This window comes from Oryza sativa, chromosome 4 (genome assembly GCF_034140825.1).
Source record: "Oryza sativa Japonica Group chromosome 4, ASM3414082v1".
Taxonomy (NCBI): Eukaryota; Viridiplantae; Streptophyta; class Magnoliopsida; order Poales; family Poaceae; genus Oryza; species Oryza sativa.
In genome coordinates, this window is record NC_089038.1 from 28932041 (window position 1) to 28948910 (window position 16870).

General features: G+C 44.0%; 1 protein-coding gene across 2 annotated transcripts; it reads right to left on the minus strand.

Annotated features, from left to right (window-relative positions):
- Nucleotides 1-512: 512 nt before the first annotated feature.
- On the minus strand, nt 513-15611 carry LOC9270411 (protein argonaute 1B-like). 2 transcript variants are annotated; one of them, NM_001404897.1, is made up of 23 exons: nt 15426-15611; nt 6586-7373; nt 6289-6509; nt 6066-6215; nt 5859-5992; nt 5622-5731; nt 5420-5526; nt 5176-5314; nt 4930-5046; nt 3962-4069; nt 3786-3857; nt 3039-3161; nt 2779-2944; nt 2580-2701; nt 2361-2498; nt 2131-2273; nt 1989-2051; nt 1814-1877; nt 1601-1736; nt 1431-1504; nt 1249-1343; nt 1140-1171; nt 513-1030 (listed from the first exon to the last, which is right to left on the minus strand). In NM_001404897.1, exons 1-23 carry the CDS (start codon nt 15466-15468, stop codon nt 819-821), a joined length of 3357 nt encoding a protein of 1118 aa, NP_001391826.1. In that variant the 5' UTR covers nt 15469-15611; the 3' UTR covers nt 513-818. The 2 variants fall into 2 exon arrangements, with proteins under 2 accessions (NP_001391826.1, NP_001391827.1); NM_001404898.1 differs by lacking the exon at nt 15426-15611 and adding an exon at nt 9753-9971.
- Between the last annotated feature and the right edge of the window lie 1259 nt (nt 15612-16870).

Genomic DNA, 16870 nt, shown 5'->3' on the forward strand with positions numbered 1-16870 from the left:
CCACCTGGTCCAAACGTCGAGATACCACCATAATAGTATCCCGCAGTTCCGGTTGGTGGAGGATAGCCCAGGTACGTAGCCACCGGGTAACTAAGGTGATAACCTGTAAAGGAGAAGACACCATCTTGTTATCAAAAATTACTCCATCCCTACTTAGCCAAATGGACCAACACAGAGCTGTTGCACCCATCAAAAGCAGATTCCTCATTTCTTTGGGAACACATGATAGCCAACTCCCAAACATATGACCAACATTGCGAGGAGGTTTCAGATTAGAAGCCAAATGAATTACAGACCACTGACAGTAACAACATGTCTTGCTGCATTTCTAATTTCTCTTAGCAAGATTGTCCTTGGTGAGAATTACGCTCCGACGTAAATACCAAAGGAAGATTTTAACTTTTAGGGGTACTTTCACCTTCCAAATCCGTCTATTGATATTCGGAGTGAGGTTCCAGTGAAACTCATCTTGCTCATGTACCAGAACCAAATCAGCTATGCGAGGTAATAAGTTATGCCAAGCAGCAATTAAATCCCTATACTGACAGGATTATTTAACTTGGTTCTTCAAGCACAACAAAGGTCCAACAAGATTTAGGTTCCCACAAACACAACGATACAAGTACCAGACTTGCGTTGTTCACGCTCTGCAGCGTCACAAACACAAATACAAAACAAGTAGTACTACAATACCCAGAATAGTCCAACAGCTTATGGTAGCATACCCGTTTTAACGGGATCAACGACAGAGTGCAAGTGCTAAAATAACATAACATAGTACTACATTCCTTGGCGCATACGGGGTACAGCCCAAGCTCTTAGCAGTAAAACATGACACGCTTCACGTTTTCCTTGAGAGCAGGTAGAGGCCTGACGGCTACATTTCCAGCAACCCTGGCGCTGCGCACACCTGGTGGAAGGCCACGGCTCGTTGCAGCTCCACTCGCCATTGATCCACTGTCAGATGTCTCTGGCTCCATGTAAAAGCGAGCTCGGAAGGCTGCCAGATGAGCATAGTACGCAGGAGGCACTGCAAGAAACCAAGTGGTGTAGGTTAACATAGTGATTTACAAGAGTTGTACAATGCACTGGATTTAGGAGCCAGGAAACCGAAGGGGGTGATTTCAAAGATGGCTTACCAATTGATACAGAGCGAGTGCACCTTGCATACCTACAACAGTAGAAATATCATTTAATATACCTGTAAAAAGTGAATATAAAAGCCATACTGGTGGAATAGTAAATTACGTGTAGCACAAGTTGTTCGTGAGGGTTTGCAACTCGTCTGCAGTAAATTTGTTCTCATCCCACAGAACATGATAATGAGCAGGACGGCTTGTTCCCTAGAAAAGAAAATTAATTCAAGTCAGCAATCATATACATCCATACCACTCCATTAAGTGAAGAAATTGCAAACAAGTTAAACCAACCTGTATGCCAGCATGGCTACACAGGTAGAAATCAAACTCGGTTGGATGGCAAATCTTTGAGTCAACAACAGTTCCTAGAAATTAGGCAAAAAGAAAAACAGGTACAATAAATGTCAGTCAGAATAGATCACCTAAGCCCAAAGTAAAATGAATGTGCATCAACAACTAACCAGGCAGAATGTTTCCACTTCTATCAACAGTACGCTGGTCGTTGTGATTATTAGCAAACAACCTTGTGTGATGCCGCTTCTGGACCACCACAAAGGTAACTGGAGGCTGATAGTTGGGTTCCAGGGATGCACAAGCCTGCATCCAGAAATTAGTAGATGTTAATATCAAAGAGAAAAATTTTGAAGATCAAATTCAGGTCAAAACATGTGTACCTTTCTAATGGCATCAAGCTCATACAACAAAACTTGATAAAACTGCCCCTCGCTGACACCATCCCTGAAATGACAGGTGTTGAAGTCACATACAATTATGGTCAGGAAGATGTCCATACAGGGATAAAAGCCTGCAAAATGTTGTCCTCTAAGATTTCTGTACAAGGATAAAAACCTGTAAAATATTATCCTCTGAGGTTTCTGTCCAGTAGCCCTCTTGAAAGAAATGAGAAGCTCCCTGCACATTCAACATATTTTATGCACAGTGACGTACAAACATAGGGAAGTAAAAATGTATCATCTCAATAAGTCCATACTTGATCATGCCACCAGTAACAGTTCCTCTATGCGGGTCTTGCCATACTTTGAAAAGATCTTGTATCAATTCTTGACGATGGGCTTGGGCACTCACCAATCCAGCATACTTAGTGACTTCAGGCCAGTCTTGAGAAGCAACCACCTAAAAGGGAGAACAGTTACAAACTAGCCAAACTTACATTGTAACTTGGTAGAATTTCTGGCCAATCTTCATCGTAATTGCACTTACAGCTGCAATGGAAGGACTGGAATCTTCTCCAGGATGAGGATGAGTAACATCCGCACCAAATATGATAGTTGGTCTGTCACTGACAAGGGGAATCCTCCTTGTCAAAGCATCCACAAGTACAGTATTCCTTCCCCCCACCTGAAAAGTAGGACCAATGTAAAGTTAGAAATAGAGTTCAGGTGAAAGGTCAAGAAAGTATAGTTGGCGTGCAACACATACCTTAACGTTTATTTTAAGGGCAACATTTGCAAGATACTGCTTGCTCATTTTAAAAACATGTTTTGTCAAACAACATTGGGAGACCAATCCAAGATCAGTCTCACAGATTCTTTTGAGATCCCCTGAGGAATGAAAAGAATTATGTTAAGAAAAGGTAGTCACCGCATAATGGTCAAGTGTCTTTAGGAACAGAGCATACCATAAAGAGAACCATTATTGTCAGGCAGTATTACAATCAGTAAATCAAGTTCCCTGCCCTGCGGTCTGAGCATGTTCATTGCATCTTGATAGCGTGCCTTCAGTGCTCTTTCCACATGTTCAGGTCTAGCAGTAAGTGGGGGCAGCACAGGTTCCAGTGCAAAATCCTATAGAAAGAAAAAAAAATGCATAGGTTGAAACAACTAATAGAAAAAAGAAAACCCTGAAAAATGAACTGCTACTGAAATGACTTGTAAATACCATTCCAGATATTTGGCACATGATAGCCAGCTCATGACAGAAGCCCCTGGCAGCACTATCTTGCACATTTCTAGAGAAGTTAATACATGCCCAGTTGTTGACTCTCCCACCATTGACCATTTTCTACAAAACAAACAACCAAATAAATAATACATATATGTAAACAAGCAATATAAAATTACACACATAAAAGAGGCAGTAAGCAAGTTCCAGCTACAGGTGAAAGATTATATCAAGATTAGTAACCTAACCAAAATGACAATATTGGTCCTATGGCTACCACAGTGAAGATGGGAGTAGAAGCAAAGGAAAGTTGGAGGGAAGTGCCAGAGAACTCTGTGGTTTATAAAGGATCCTCAAATTAAATACTCCAAATCCCTCCAAAACAGTTTCTGTACGTAGGACACATGACATGAGAATGGAGCTTCATAACAGTAATGAAATTCTATCATGAGAATGACGTTTGTACACCGTATAAATATTAGTTTTATTACTGTACTGATCATGTGATGAACAGAAGTACAGCTTAAAAACTAGACCATATATCGCGCCCTCGCAGTTATTTTAAAACCACTGGTTAATGATACATTAAACATTGGGTTCTTTATTTTGCACATACCTACGTACAATATTGACTCTGTTTTGGTACAGTTCACCCTTCTTAATATAAAAGATGAACATAGGATATGCCCAAAGGAATTAAGAGGAAGAGACATTTCATAATGATTCTCCTTTTGAAAGGTGTACCTTATTCATCATGTTCCACTGGCCAACTCTCGGCAATACATCCTTTTCTCTCCCACTATCATGGTATTTAAGCTAATAAAGAGATAGAAAAGCAATCAATAGATGTGAATATCGAATGCCCAATATGGAAATCAACTGCTGTGAGTCTGTCAAACCACATCTGAAAATTGATTTACCCTTGGGGGAGGCAGAACACGAGCTTCAACAGATGCAAGACGCTCATCAATTTTTATGCCAAATTCCTGCGCATACTGATCTTCATGGTATGCATTGTGAGATACAGTCTGATCAAAACAAGGAAAAACAAAGATTTAGATCCCTGAACTCAGTATCTCAGTGAAGGGTAGATAATTAAAATAAACAAAAACTGCTCCATCGGAAGTTTGCCATATTCTCTTATACATTCATGACAGATTCCACTACACTCACAAATAGCTGGAACAAAAGAGGTGGCAAAATGCATGAGAATCAACCCCTCAATATAGCTGTTTTAATCTTGGAGAAAATAAATACAACCAAAAGCAATACCATATTTATGTTTTTTCATAGTACATAACCATAACATATAACACTATTCTGGTAGATCGACAAAATATACAAAAAAGGACGACTTTGTGTTGTAACATCAGAAGTCTAGCAACAGCCAAAATATTTTTTTTTAAAAAAAAAAGAAGAAAGAAAGAAAGAAACCAACATAATTAAGCGTCTTAGAGATCGCCTACAACCAAGGATTTTCCTCTTCAAACACACAAAGTAAATGTGAAAGTACAGAGAGCAGAAATCAAAAGGCTAAAGATCATCCTAGAAGTTTTAACTACAGCAGCATGCTAATGGACATGAAACATACAACTCATGGATTCATCAGATTATCAGCCCCATCGTTTCGCTTATGCTTATGCTTATAAACCAAAATTTGAATTTTAAAGCTTAATTTTGGAGTTGATTTTGTGGCTTTCTCATCGAAGTTTATTTTACAACATTTGCGTTTGAATTGCTAAGAACACATATATACAAGTTTTACCCATAAATTATTTTTTAGTTAGTAGTAAGTGGTTCAGATAAGTGCATTTATAAGTGAAAAGATGGGGCCGATAATACAGCACTATCAAAACAAATGTCATCACAAAATATGATCAACAGTTACCCGCAAAATATCCAGTTCACGCTCTTGAGGTCGCTGGCAAGTCACTTTCAATAGCGCAGTAATCTGTTTCTCGTTAAGCCGCTTCGAGTAACGCTGTCCCTCAACGATCTTACAAACCTGAACTCAATTCCAAAGGCAAGGTAAATACTTGATAACATGCTGAAGCTGGATTTAGCATTTGGAAAATATTTTCGTACAAAAACAGCATGATACATCACTATAATTGAGCACAGCAAACATACTGACCTCCATAGGCAGATAATTGGGCCTTTGCTGATTGCCCACTTGAAGGCAAGGCAAAGTGGTGTGCTGAATACTAAAACCATATGTCTCCAGAAAATATTGCACCACAGTCTTCACAGTACCACGATCATCGACAGGGAATCTATCACAGGAGAACGGACCAAATCATATCAGTGCACAATCCTTTCAAATACCCATCTGCAGGAGTGCAATAGATTCTCATATAAGCTAGGGAAGAAGTGCATACGATAACTCCCTTGTTGCCTGTGAAGTGAGTCCAGATATACGATATTTTCTACGCATGTTTCCTCTATGCGTCACCTCAACCTTCACACCTCTTAGAGCTTTCTTTATCTGTGAGAAAAAGGACAATGACGGTTAAAAAAAACATTTTCTTAAGCACATACGGAGGTATTGTCAACAAAGGTGGTGAGGTAATATAACCAAACCTTCACACGATCAGAATCAGATAATGGTCTAACTGAGATGTCTCTGTTCAGAAGCTGAGCAACAAAGTCAATCACAGGTAGAGGCTCAATAAATGCAGTTGATGACATATCTGAAACAACAAATAAGCAATTTCAGTACGCCAGATGACACCAATGGTGAATCTGATTATACCAAAAAAATGTTTTTTGCATCTAGATACACAATGACAAATCAGGAGAAGTGCAACAGTATCTAACCAATATTCAGTGAGAGACCCATCTGGGTAGGCCTTATGCTTTGGTAAAAACCACGCCAACTTTCCAAACCCTCACCAAGTTGCTGGCGTCTCCCTAAATTGGGAGAATAAAATGACCGACCAACTGGTGAGTACCTAAAAAAAAAAGGAAATAAAGCCATTGTCACAAGAAAATCAATAAACAATAGATGGCTAGATCAGATATTACCTTGTGGTAGGCAATTCACGTAACACAATGTCAAGGACTTGAAGGGCTTCTTGAGGAGCATCTGCTTGCCTTCCAGCTAGAAACATAGCCAAATGGTGAAGATCAGCACGGGCAGCAAACTTGATCACCACCCTAAATAGTCTCTCACGCCTTAAAATAGAAGGAATGTCAGTAACAAGTTTTTAATAGATATTTAACTAAAGATAAAATAGCAATAGCATACCTTTGGGTGCCTTGGCCACCACCAAGACTATCTTCCTCATCTTGAAGAGTAATTTCAAATGTCCTAGAAGCAAATGGCAATGGTCCAGCTGTGTAAAGACTCTTCCTTCCATCATAGGCAGGTAGACGCCCGCCCAAATGGGAATATCTATACAGCGTTACTAACTCAAACATAACAGCACGATTCACGCCACGTGAAGTAACCTCAGGAGTAATAGATACCTGAAGGAACAAGATAGGTGATCAAAATCACAAAATGAAAGCTACAGCAAGGAAATAGGACTTACAAAAGCCTTACGTCGTATTGGTGAAGGTCTTTATCAGGAAGTTCAGCAAAGAAATGGTTCGCCTTCACAATGCACCTGTCCCCATATGTACCCTTGCCAGGGCGCAACGGGAATCTAACTGATTTGCTTGACGGTGGTGCTATTTGAATGGCTTGGCTGGTCGAACTTTGATCACGGGTGGCAAGTTGCTGAAACTGTTGTTGGACTTGTCCACTGCTCACCTCCGCCGCAGGCTGAGAGGATGAGCCAGCTCCCGATGGGGTTGGTGAAACCATCGGGGCTTGGTATTGGACATGTGGGGCTTGGTGCAGCTCGGGAACTGTTCTTGATGAACCTGAAGGAACACTACGTCCGCCACTCCCCCTAGGTCCGCCATAGTATGGCTGTGGCATTCCACCTCTGGGGCGTGGACCACCACGTCCTTGATAGTCACGCGGTTGATACTCGGGAGGCCCACCACCTGGGTGATGTGAACCTGATCCTCCACGGCCCTGATAGTCAGGAGGCCCACCACCTGGATGATGTGAACCTGGCCCTCCACGACCCTGATACTCAGGAGGCCCTCCACCTGGATGGTGTGAACCTTGCCCTCCACGGCCCTGATAATGTCCACCACGGCCCTGGTATTGCCCACCACCACGGCCACCATGTTGAGGCACCCAACCACGTCCTCCCCCATGCTGTTGAGGACCTCTCTCAGCTCGCTGTGAAGAACCATGGCCAGGAGCTCCTGGAGCCTCTCCAGAACTCTCACCGGTGCTGCCAGACCCAGTTCTTTTCTTCTTCACCATGATGGGCACTGGAAAGAAAGGAACACAGAACTGTAAGACCACAAATCACATCTATCAAAACTTGATAAGAAAAATGGAAAATGAATATTCTGAATAAGGGAAAAAAAAGGAATGGGATTGTTCCACACTGAAAACTAGGCCAATCCATCCACAGAATTGCAGGACCTACAGTAGATTCTAACATCCTTAACTCATTGTGGAAGTGATAATGTTACTTTTAACCTCCATCATCATCAGCAGTAGCAAGAAAAACTTACTAAACAATGACACAATTGAAACAATTAGTCCAATCCAAATCATTTGAAGAAATGGTGCGCAAAGAGGAGACACGATTTGGAGGGATACAACACAGACAGACAGACAGAGGTTAGCAGAGTGTAAAAACAAACAGGCAAAAGAACCACAGAGAATTTTTTTTAAAAAAAATAAAAGATGGCTAACTGCTCAGAACTTCACATCTGCGCAGATAAAATTAGGACAAACACAATGTTTCAATGTACAATGAAATTTGAATAACTAACTCCTCAGCACTTCACATCACCACATACAGAATTAGGAAAACAGAGTGTTTCAATGTAAATTGGAATTTTAATAAGTTGCATCAAGGTAGTTTCAATGGAGAATAATCCTATGTATGGTTAACAGTAACAGAGCCCGCAACACACGCGCACACACACAGTGACTAGCATAGCATAAAAATACCTGCTCAGGACTTCACGTTCACACCCGCGCACACAAAATTAGGAAGAGTTTCAATGTAAATAGAAAATGTAATAAGTTCCATCAAGGTAGTTTTAGTGGAGCATGAACCTATGGTAAGAGTAATAGAGTACACAGAATTTCTGCAATAAGAAATAAACTAAGTCACTGCGAGTCTGCGACACGGCTAATAAAAAGTGAAAGTGTTTGCACATGTCGGCAATCAACTGTAAATTAGTAAACAATGTTTAAGAAAAGGATTGATAAGCACATCAGTAAGCAACATTTATGAAAGAACTAAAGTGTATTTGACTATTTTCCAAACGGTGGCTTTCATTTTCCTGTAGTGGCCTAAAAGCATTTTATGCATTTGCGAGACAACCTAAATGTAAGACATGAACTGCTAATACGCAAGCACCATATGGTATATGATCACGATCAAACGGAAGGAATCAACAATCAATGAAAACATAAAAGCATAGCATGTATAAGGGATGGCTGGCTCATTTCCATAGCTAATACAAATGATTATATGTCATTCATTTGCATGTGATAGCCTAAAGAGCATGAGCCAATGGGCAGTAAACAGAATTAATCAATAATCCCTTGTGGCGAGCAGAAAAGGTTATAGACACTGAAAATGCATGTACTACTTCCAGCAATTGAAGTATGTGAGCAGGTCACGTGCAACCCGCACCAGAATATCATGTGAGCAATTGAACTACTTCCAGCAGACATATTACTCGGTAACATGGCTGAAGAGGTGAAAATGGAAAAGCATGTCAATACGCAAGATCAGAAGCTTCCTAAAGAAAGGTATGGAGCACAACAAAAAAACTCTGCTACAGTGCTACATAGAATCAAAAACAAATATGAAGAACTTGAAAACGGAACACTACATATACAGCACATGATGATCAAAATCCCGCTACTTTATTTTGCAAAAGTCAATATTTCGTAATGATCAAAATCCCACTAATTTATTTTGCAAAAGTCAATATATGTTCCTAGCTACCAATGAAGGTGCTGAGTTCAAGCTAAGTGGGAACATTTAGCTCGAACGTAGGTAAAGAAGCTAGAACTCAACCACATTCTTGAGTGCGGATCCAATTCCACTCCTGGCTCCATGATGCATTTGAAAAACCATCAGGCATTCGTTTAGTTGCTGGACGACAGGAAAAGCAGCAACCCTTCCAAACTTAAATCAGTCACAGAAACAGAGTGAACGAAACTTTCACCGTACCTTAGCGTGATGTCATCACGCAATCACACGCTATAGCAGCAGAAGGGGGAAAAACATGTTCAGAAAATATTTTCGCCCAAATGTACACACTTCAAACCACACAAAGGAAAAGAGTTTTCTCATGCGATGCACCAACTCGTATCGCACGCACCATTAGTACTAAATCCAAAAATCCAAACGCGATCACACAGAACACGAGCGAATCGCCAAAGCCCCCTATCGGATCAGCTCGCCGAGAACTAGATCCGCCCAAATCCACCGACAAACCCCGTCCAAACCAACCCGCGCTCTCTCATGGCCGTACCATCACCATAACCACGCGGCGATGCCAGAGCCGGACCCTCCCCTGAACCGATCGAACTTATCGGCCGCACGCCCCCGCGGCAGAATCAGCGAAGACAGACGGGGGGAGACACACACAGATCTAGAGAGCGGGAGGCATTACCGGAGCGCGCGCTCGGCGAGCGGCGGCGCAGGCGCGGGGGGAGGCGGTCTCGGGAAACCCTAGGGGGCCTCCTCCCAACTCCTCCACTAGCGCTTGCACTACCGCACTGCTGCTGCTGCCTCCGCCTCCGCCTCCACCACCCCCCCTCCCCCTTTTTTGAGGAAGGGGAAAGACGACGAGCGCTTGCGGTTAATTAGCAGCAGCGGTGAGGCACACGCTGGGGAAACAGCCGAAGCGAGCGCCAGTGCAGAGGAGAGGAAGGACGGGTGCGCTCGTGTCAGGTCGCGGGGCGCGGGTCGGGTCGCGCCGGACCCGTCAGTGGCTGTACGGAACGAGAGGGCACGCGGCTGTGTCGATGACGGCGTGGGGCCCGTGCGGGGATACGGGCGTCGTCGCTGATGGCCCGGGTGGGTTCAAGATGGCGACTAATCGACCATTAAGGATCGGACGGCCGGGCCCGGGATGTCAGAGTGTTTGGTAACTGCGCCTCGCGCTCCGTTGCTCCCCATTCCCCCAGGGCCCAGGGACGTTTCGGCTGCTGATTGGATCACTCTTGCCTTTCTTTTTTTTTTTCCTCTCTCTCTCTCGTGTGTGTGAATTGGATCAGTATCGCCTTGTGTCCCGTACGCACCACGCGATCAACCGGAACCATGCAGATCAGCACTCCTAGTACGTGCCTAATCCAATGCCGTCATCAAAATCCAAGAGCTGGGCTGGCTGAACATGGCTGGGGAAATGGCTGCCCTTGTGCTACTGCTACTACAGCTACAAAGCGGTGAAGCCGTGCAGGTGGACGAAATAATGGCGCAAACGGATGAGGACGGCGGGTGGGTCGCCGTCGCTGTCGCTGTCGAGGCCGTCCCGTTTTGGTTAGGCCACTCCGACCCGTAAAAAGGATAGGGAAACGGGTCAATGGGCGCCGCTCGATGCAGCAAACAGGTCACAGCGGTGACGCAGCGTGCAGCACTCGCAATTGCACCAACGGCAGCACAGCGACACACCCTACCGGAATCGATGGTTCAGATTGGTTCCGCTTATGGGGCGCACGCGCCAGTGCGTGGGCCCAGCACCCACGGCCTCACCCTTCTCCCCCGCTCTCACCGAATGACATCTGGGCCTCCCAATATCCTCCGGCCCACCGCTCAGTCACACACCACGCCCGCACGGCCGTGACCGGATGTTTTGCCCTGTGTATACAGGACACTGAACAGACGCGAGGGGCCCACCTGTAGGGCCGTACCGAGAACGCAGCCAGGAGTCGCTCTGCTGGGCCCGCGGACCGAGGCCTGCGGCCCGTGGGGCCCACGAGGCAGGTGTGTGGGTGTGGGGGCCCTTTTTCGCGCATCGTAGCGCCAGGTCGGTCGCTGGGCTGCCTCGGGCCTTTTCCCCCCGACTAGAATCGCCCCGGCCTTCACAAAGGCAAAAGCCCCTTCGGCCATCGATGCAGCTATACCGGCTATCGCTCTCGCTTGCAGCAATGCAGCTGCAGAGCTGCAGGCAGTATTGGAGGTGTACACTACGAGCCAACTGTATGATGCTCCTCCTTTTGTGCTCCTGCTACATTGATAAATTAATAAAGTAGCCAGTGCTTATATAGGAGTAGTAGTACCTCGTCCCAAAATAAGTGAAGCCATAGATATTCGTGTTTAGCGTTTTGACTATCCGTCTTATTTAAAAAATTTATAAAAAATATTAAAAAATTTAGTCACACATAAAGTACTATTCATGTTTTATCATCTAATAACAATAAAAATACTAATCATAATCTTTTTTAAATAAGACGCTGCATTTATTTTGAGACAGATGAAGTACTATAGAATTTTGTTTGATGGAAGCGTTCTACTCCACCCTAGAAGCTTTTGGTAGGATAGCGATGCGCAGAATAGTTCAGTCGCTAGGATGGACTACACAGTCCGGAAATACTGGATCATTCTGCTAGGGAAAAAAAAAGGACACGTAGAGGTACCTTGCTATCCCAATGAGAAATAAAGCGGGGGTAATAGATAGTAAAATGTATGATTTATGAGTAATTTTTTTATGTACGTATTATTTGTGTCTTTTAAGCCAAAGCTAAAAGATAGACTATAGTGCAAAAGCCTCAATTTCAAAATCAATTTTAATTCTTAGGATTCAAATGTTGGTTACAGCTAATAAGCCAACACAGAGCGACAAGAGGCAAAAGATCATGTCTAACTATATGTAGAAAGAAAAACATCCCAAAAAAAAAATCAATGTAACTACTCCGTACATTAAAATGTTTTACTAGGAAAAAGAAGATGTTGATTCGTGGATCACTCAATAACGCGGTCGTGGATTCATGCATCGTACCATGAACACCTTAATACTTTGGGGCATTTGCAAATTACTTTACATACTAGTAACATACTCCCTCAGTTCTCTCCGTCCTTAAAAAAACTTAATCTAGTAGATGGGACATTTTTTATACAACTGTATTTTTTTTGGATGGAAGGAGTACAACTGCAACTAATAGAAATTTTAGAAAAGAATATGCAGAGCAACAAAGAAAAGACGTACTATAAGGTCAATGCAAAGGACTCAGGGTGTGTTTAGTACACGCTAAAATTGAAAGTTTGATTGAAATTGAAACGATGTGACGGAAAAGTTGAAAGTTTATGTGTAGGAAAATTTTGATGTGATGGAAAAGTTGGAAGTTTGAAGAAAAAGTTTAAAACTAAACTCGGCCTCACATACTCTCCCTGCAAAAAAAAAAAAACAAGGAGTCACGTACGCATAGGTAATATACATGCGCTCTCACATCCGTTGCATTGATTACGGTTACATAAAGTCCAACTCAAATGTGTGTTTCGTGCTCCTACAATGGCAGGACTTAGGGTGTGTTTATTAGGGTGTGTTTAGTTCACGCCAAAAATAAAACTTTGATTGAAATTGGAATGATGTGACGAAAAAGTTTGTATGTGTAGAAAAGTTTTGATGTGATAGAAAAGTTGAAAGTTTGAAGAAAATATTAGGAACTAAGCTCGACCTTAACACTTTCAACCCCATGGTCTAAGGGTTCCTTTGAATCAAATGATTTATATAAGAATTTCATAGGATTTAAATCCTATAGAAAATTTTCCTATTTGGTCATTTGATTCAAAAGGATTAAGGGTCCCTTTGAATAGCAGGGTAGAAAAAACGGAGGAATAGAAAAAACACAGGATTCTGAAAGGGATTAAAGTGTAAAACAGAGGATTGCAAAACATAGGAAAAACACAGGAATGGTCGTTTAATTGGAGCGCAGGAATCGGATGAGAGAGATAGACTCAAAGGAAATTTTCCAAGAGGTTAGAGCTCTTGCTAAATTTTCTCCAAAATACACATGCAATGTGACATTCCATAGGAATTTCATAGGATTTGAAAAACTTTAGGGCCCCTTTGATTTGTAGGAAAAATATAGGAATTTTGGAGGATTTCAATCCTATGGAAAAAAATCCTATGAAGGCCTTTGAGACAAAGGATTGAATCCTATCCAATCCTTTAAAATTCCTATGGAATGGGTAATCCTATGCACATTTTGGAGGAAAGTTAGCAAGAGGTCTAACCTCTTTGAACATTTCCTCTGAGTCTATCTCTCTCATCTGATTCCTGCGTTTTTCCTGTGGTCCAATCAAACGGCCATTCCTGTGTTTTGCAATCCTCTGTTTTACAATTGTATTCCTCTTCCCAAACCCTGTCCCTCGTTTTCCGCGTGCACGCTTTTTAAACTGCTAAACGGTACGTCTTTTGCAAAAAGTTTCTATACGAAAGTTGCTTAAAAAGTCAAAATAATCCATTTTAAAAAAAAAGCTAATACTTAATTAATCACGCGCTAATAGACCGCTATGTTTTGCGTGCTACTGTTCCTGGTTAATGACATCTCCTAGCGAACACACCCTAAGGCTCTAAGCTAAATTATATGTACTTTTCCTTCAATCATAAGTGGCCCTATTCGGCAACATTGCTATGCAGCTGTAACCGGTTGCGTTGTACAGCCAGTGTATCGATTTTTCTTTATCATGCACGGTAGTGGCTACTGTTGTGCAGCTGCAGTTTAGCTACACCGAACAGACCAAGTGTTATTTGGTCTACAGTGACTAATGCTTTTCATTTTCTATCGACTTTTTTCAAACGGAGTATCAACTTTTCATTTCCTATCGACATTTTTCCTCTAAATCTGTCAAGGGGTAGTAACTACAGTGACTAATGCTTCCTTTTTAAGTCAGTTTACTCATCTCCTAATGTCCTAAACCACAGCCAGAATTCCACATGATTTAATTTACAGAATCCATTTCAGCCGTAAAGAAAATCATGCGTTGAAAATGCGACTGCAAGGGAAGAAAACGTTCTTTTTCCCCCTGAGATGATCAGAACTATAGAGGGACCCGCTCGGTCTCCATACCGGACGGACGGACCCACCCACGGTCGCGCGACGTGACCGTTCGCGAACGCGCACATGCGCCCAGGGGAGGTCCAGCCAGCGAGCCGAGCCAACGCCGCCGTCCCGCGCCCCTGACGCGCGGGCCCGTAACCCCCACGCCCCGCAGGCCGAGAGTGCAAGCGCCCGTGAATCTGCAGCGCGGGCCAAGAGAGAAGAGGGCCGCCTCCCACCACCACCACCACGCGTCGCGCGGCTCCCACGGGCCTACGACGTGTGTCGGGCCGCTGGTGGCTCGAAACGTGTCCCACTACACGAGGGGGGGAGGCGCCGGGATCCACGCCTCCACGAGGCGACTGACTGGTGGTGGATATGGCGGAGGAGGGAGGCGTGCACAGCGAGCGAGCTCACCGCACTGTGGCGCACGCACCGCGCCGTGCTGTGGCAGTGCTGCCTCCTCATCCATATCGTCGTCGTCCTCGTCCATAATGCTGTGGAGGCCGCCGCACCCCGCACATGGGTTTTTGCTTCCACAAATTCCTATGGCCCCCACCGCGCCATAAACTTTAGCTAGCCGTCGTGCGATGCCCCGCCATGGCTGCTCCTGTTTTCCTCCATGATTCTGATCGGCCGCTTGCTCAGGAGGAGTAAAATCAACGGAGTGAAATCAACGGCAGCAAGGATCAAATGCCAACATGCCATGTAGCTATAGCACCAGCGGCGTCAGTCATGGGCGCGCAGTGGAGCACTGTGCGATCGGCTTCGCTCGTGCCGTGGCTCCAGACTGACTGATCAATGTAGGCCTGTATGTTTACAGGTTGTAGCGGTTTGGGGCGTTTGGCAAAGAGCTGATGATCTAATCCTTGCTGGGTAACGAGCTGACTCTATTTAACAGAGGCAGCATGGCAAACTAACCTAACCTGAAAAAAGATCTCGAGGGGCCAAGGCTAAACCCCTGTAGGCTGTCACTCTGTCAGCTAAACACTCAGGCCCGGGGCCGCATGGTGACAGCCAAACACAGGGTCGACGAGAAAACTCACCCAGAAGCACACAGGCGTCGAACAATTATCGCAGGCACCAACAGTTAAAACCCGTGTCACGCCCTCACGCGCGCAAGCACTGACGCGTCGTGTGTGGACGCGGCCTCGACGCCAACTGTATACGATCTGATGGGACAGGACGAAGAGGGGAGGAAAAAAAGGGGAAGAAAACGATAGAATCGCCTCAAAAGGCAAAGGGTTGCCGAAAACGGGAGAGAGCCGAGGGAGGTGGGGGGGCGACGGCATGGGCAGGCATACCTTGATGATGATGGGGACGGCCATTCTCCAACTGCAGCGCCATGTCGAGATCACCGATCGTTCATGCGGCGCGCGCTGGAAATGGAGCGGAATTACCGACCCGACTGGGTTGTCTTTCTCCGTGAGCAGGGGGTAGCTAGGGGAAGAAGGGTGAGAGATGGGGGCGGGAGCAGTAGCGTGATGGGAGGTGTGAGAGAGCTGAGGCGCGCGTGGTCTTAACGGGTAGTAGTTGCAAGCCAGCAACAGCTAGTAGCTGCTGGATGTTACCACTGCACACCGCAGCAACGGCAAGCGAAGCAACTGGGAGAAGAGCCGGAGAGAGAGAGAGAGAGAGAGAGAGAGAGAGGTGGTGGGTGGGACTGGTCACGTAATCGAAAGATATTGCTGATGCGTGCGCCAAGATATGCCCAATTATTGCAGCCGGTGAGATGTGGCGATAGATGGTGGTACGGGCACGATTAATACGTGCCAATGGTGCCATGTATTCTTGTCTTCTGCTTTCGATGATTCGTTCATTGTTGTGTGTGTTGTGTATGATAGCTTGGTGAGGCGCTAGCAGTGGGTCATCCCCCTCCTGCCGATGGTGTCCATGATTGGACGATTAAACAAAAACGTGGTTGCTATACAAAACTGGTTATGCATGTATTGAAATGCCGAAAGAAGTTAGAGCAAGTGCAATAATAACATGTTATAGGTAGCTACAAACACACAGTGGCAGATCTAGAAAAAATAATTCGTTGGTGTCATAATATATCTACTGATGTCATAGTATACTAATTATCATTAGATTCATGATGTTATAATATATGGATAAGCAGTTAAACTATAGGTTTTACCCAAAATCATCGGTGTCGTCTGACACCGACCGTTACACTATAAATCCGCCCCTGCAAACACATATAGAAATGAGAGAGAAAAACAAACTATTACATATTTATAGTTAATTGTAGTACATGCTTCAATATGTTGTGTGTGTATAAGAGATGAGCCAAATATTAATGATATAATATATTTATATAAAACTATTGTATATATAGGCTATCAAAGTATAAGTATATGATGTGTTAATTTTTATAATTAATCCTATTAAAGAAACAAGGCTAGAGTGCATATCATCTAAGGTGGCATCTACCTCGTCTAAACAACCACTATTGATTATCCGAAAGGGTTTAACGTCGCCGTAGACAACCAAACTAATGACCTAGTGGAAAGGGACAAACGAAAGCTGAGACTGTTTCCAAGCTCATCCGTTTTGTCGCCATTGATTGGTCGATTTGGAGTCTAGACATCCTTATGTATGCTGGTGTTTTGGCCTCTTTGTGGACTGCAGATGTGTCATCGACTTAAAAAAGGGCACGGTGGTGTATTACGTGGTGTTTGGCCGGATCAGGAATTATATTTTAGTTACTTTCACGTTGGACGTTTGACACTAATTAAAATTATTA

Bases quoted from the DNA above. Each gene is read 5' to 3' on its own strand.
- LOC9270411 (NM_001404897.1), bottom strand. From the start codon at position 15,468: ATGGCGCTGCAGTTGGAGAATGGCCGTCCCCATCATCATCAAG. The intron at 5,047-5,175 runs GTCAGTATGTTT...AATTGAGTTCAG, and splicing joins CCAATTATCTGCCTATGGAG to GTTTGTAAGATCGTTGAGGG. The intron at 3,162-3,785 runs GTACACCTTTCA...TTTGTTTTGTAG, and splicing joins AGTGGAACATGATGAATAAG to AAAATGGTCAATGGTGGGAG.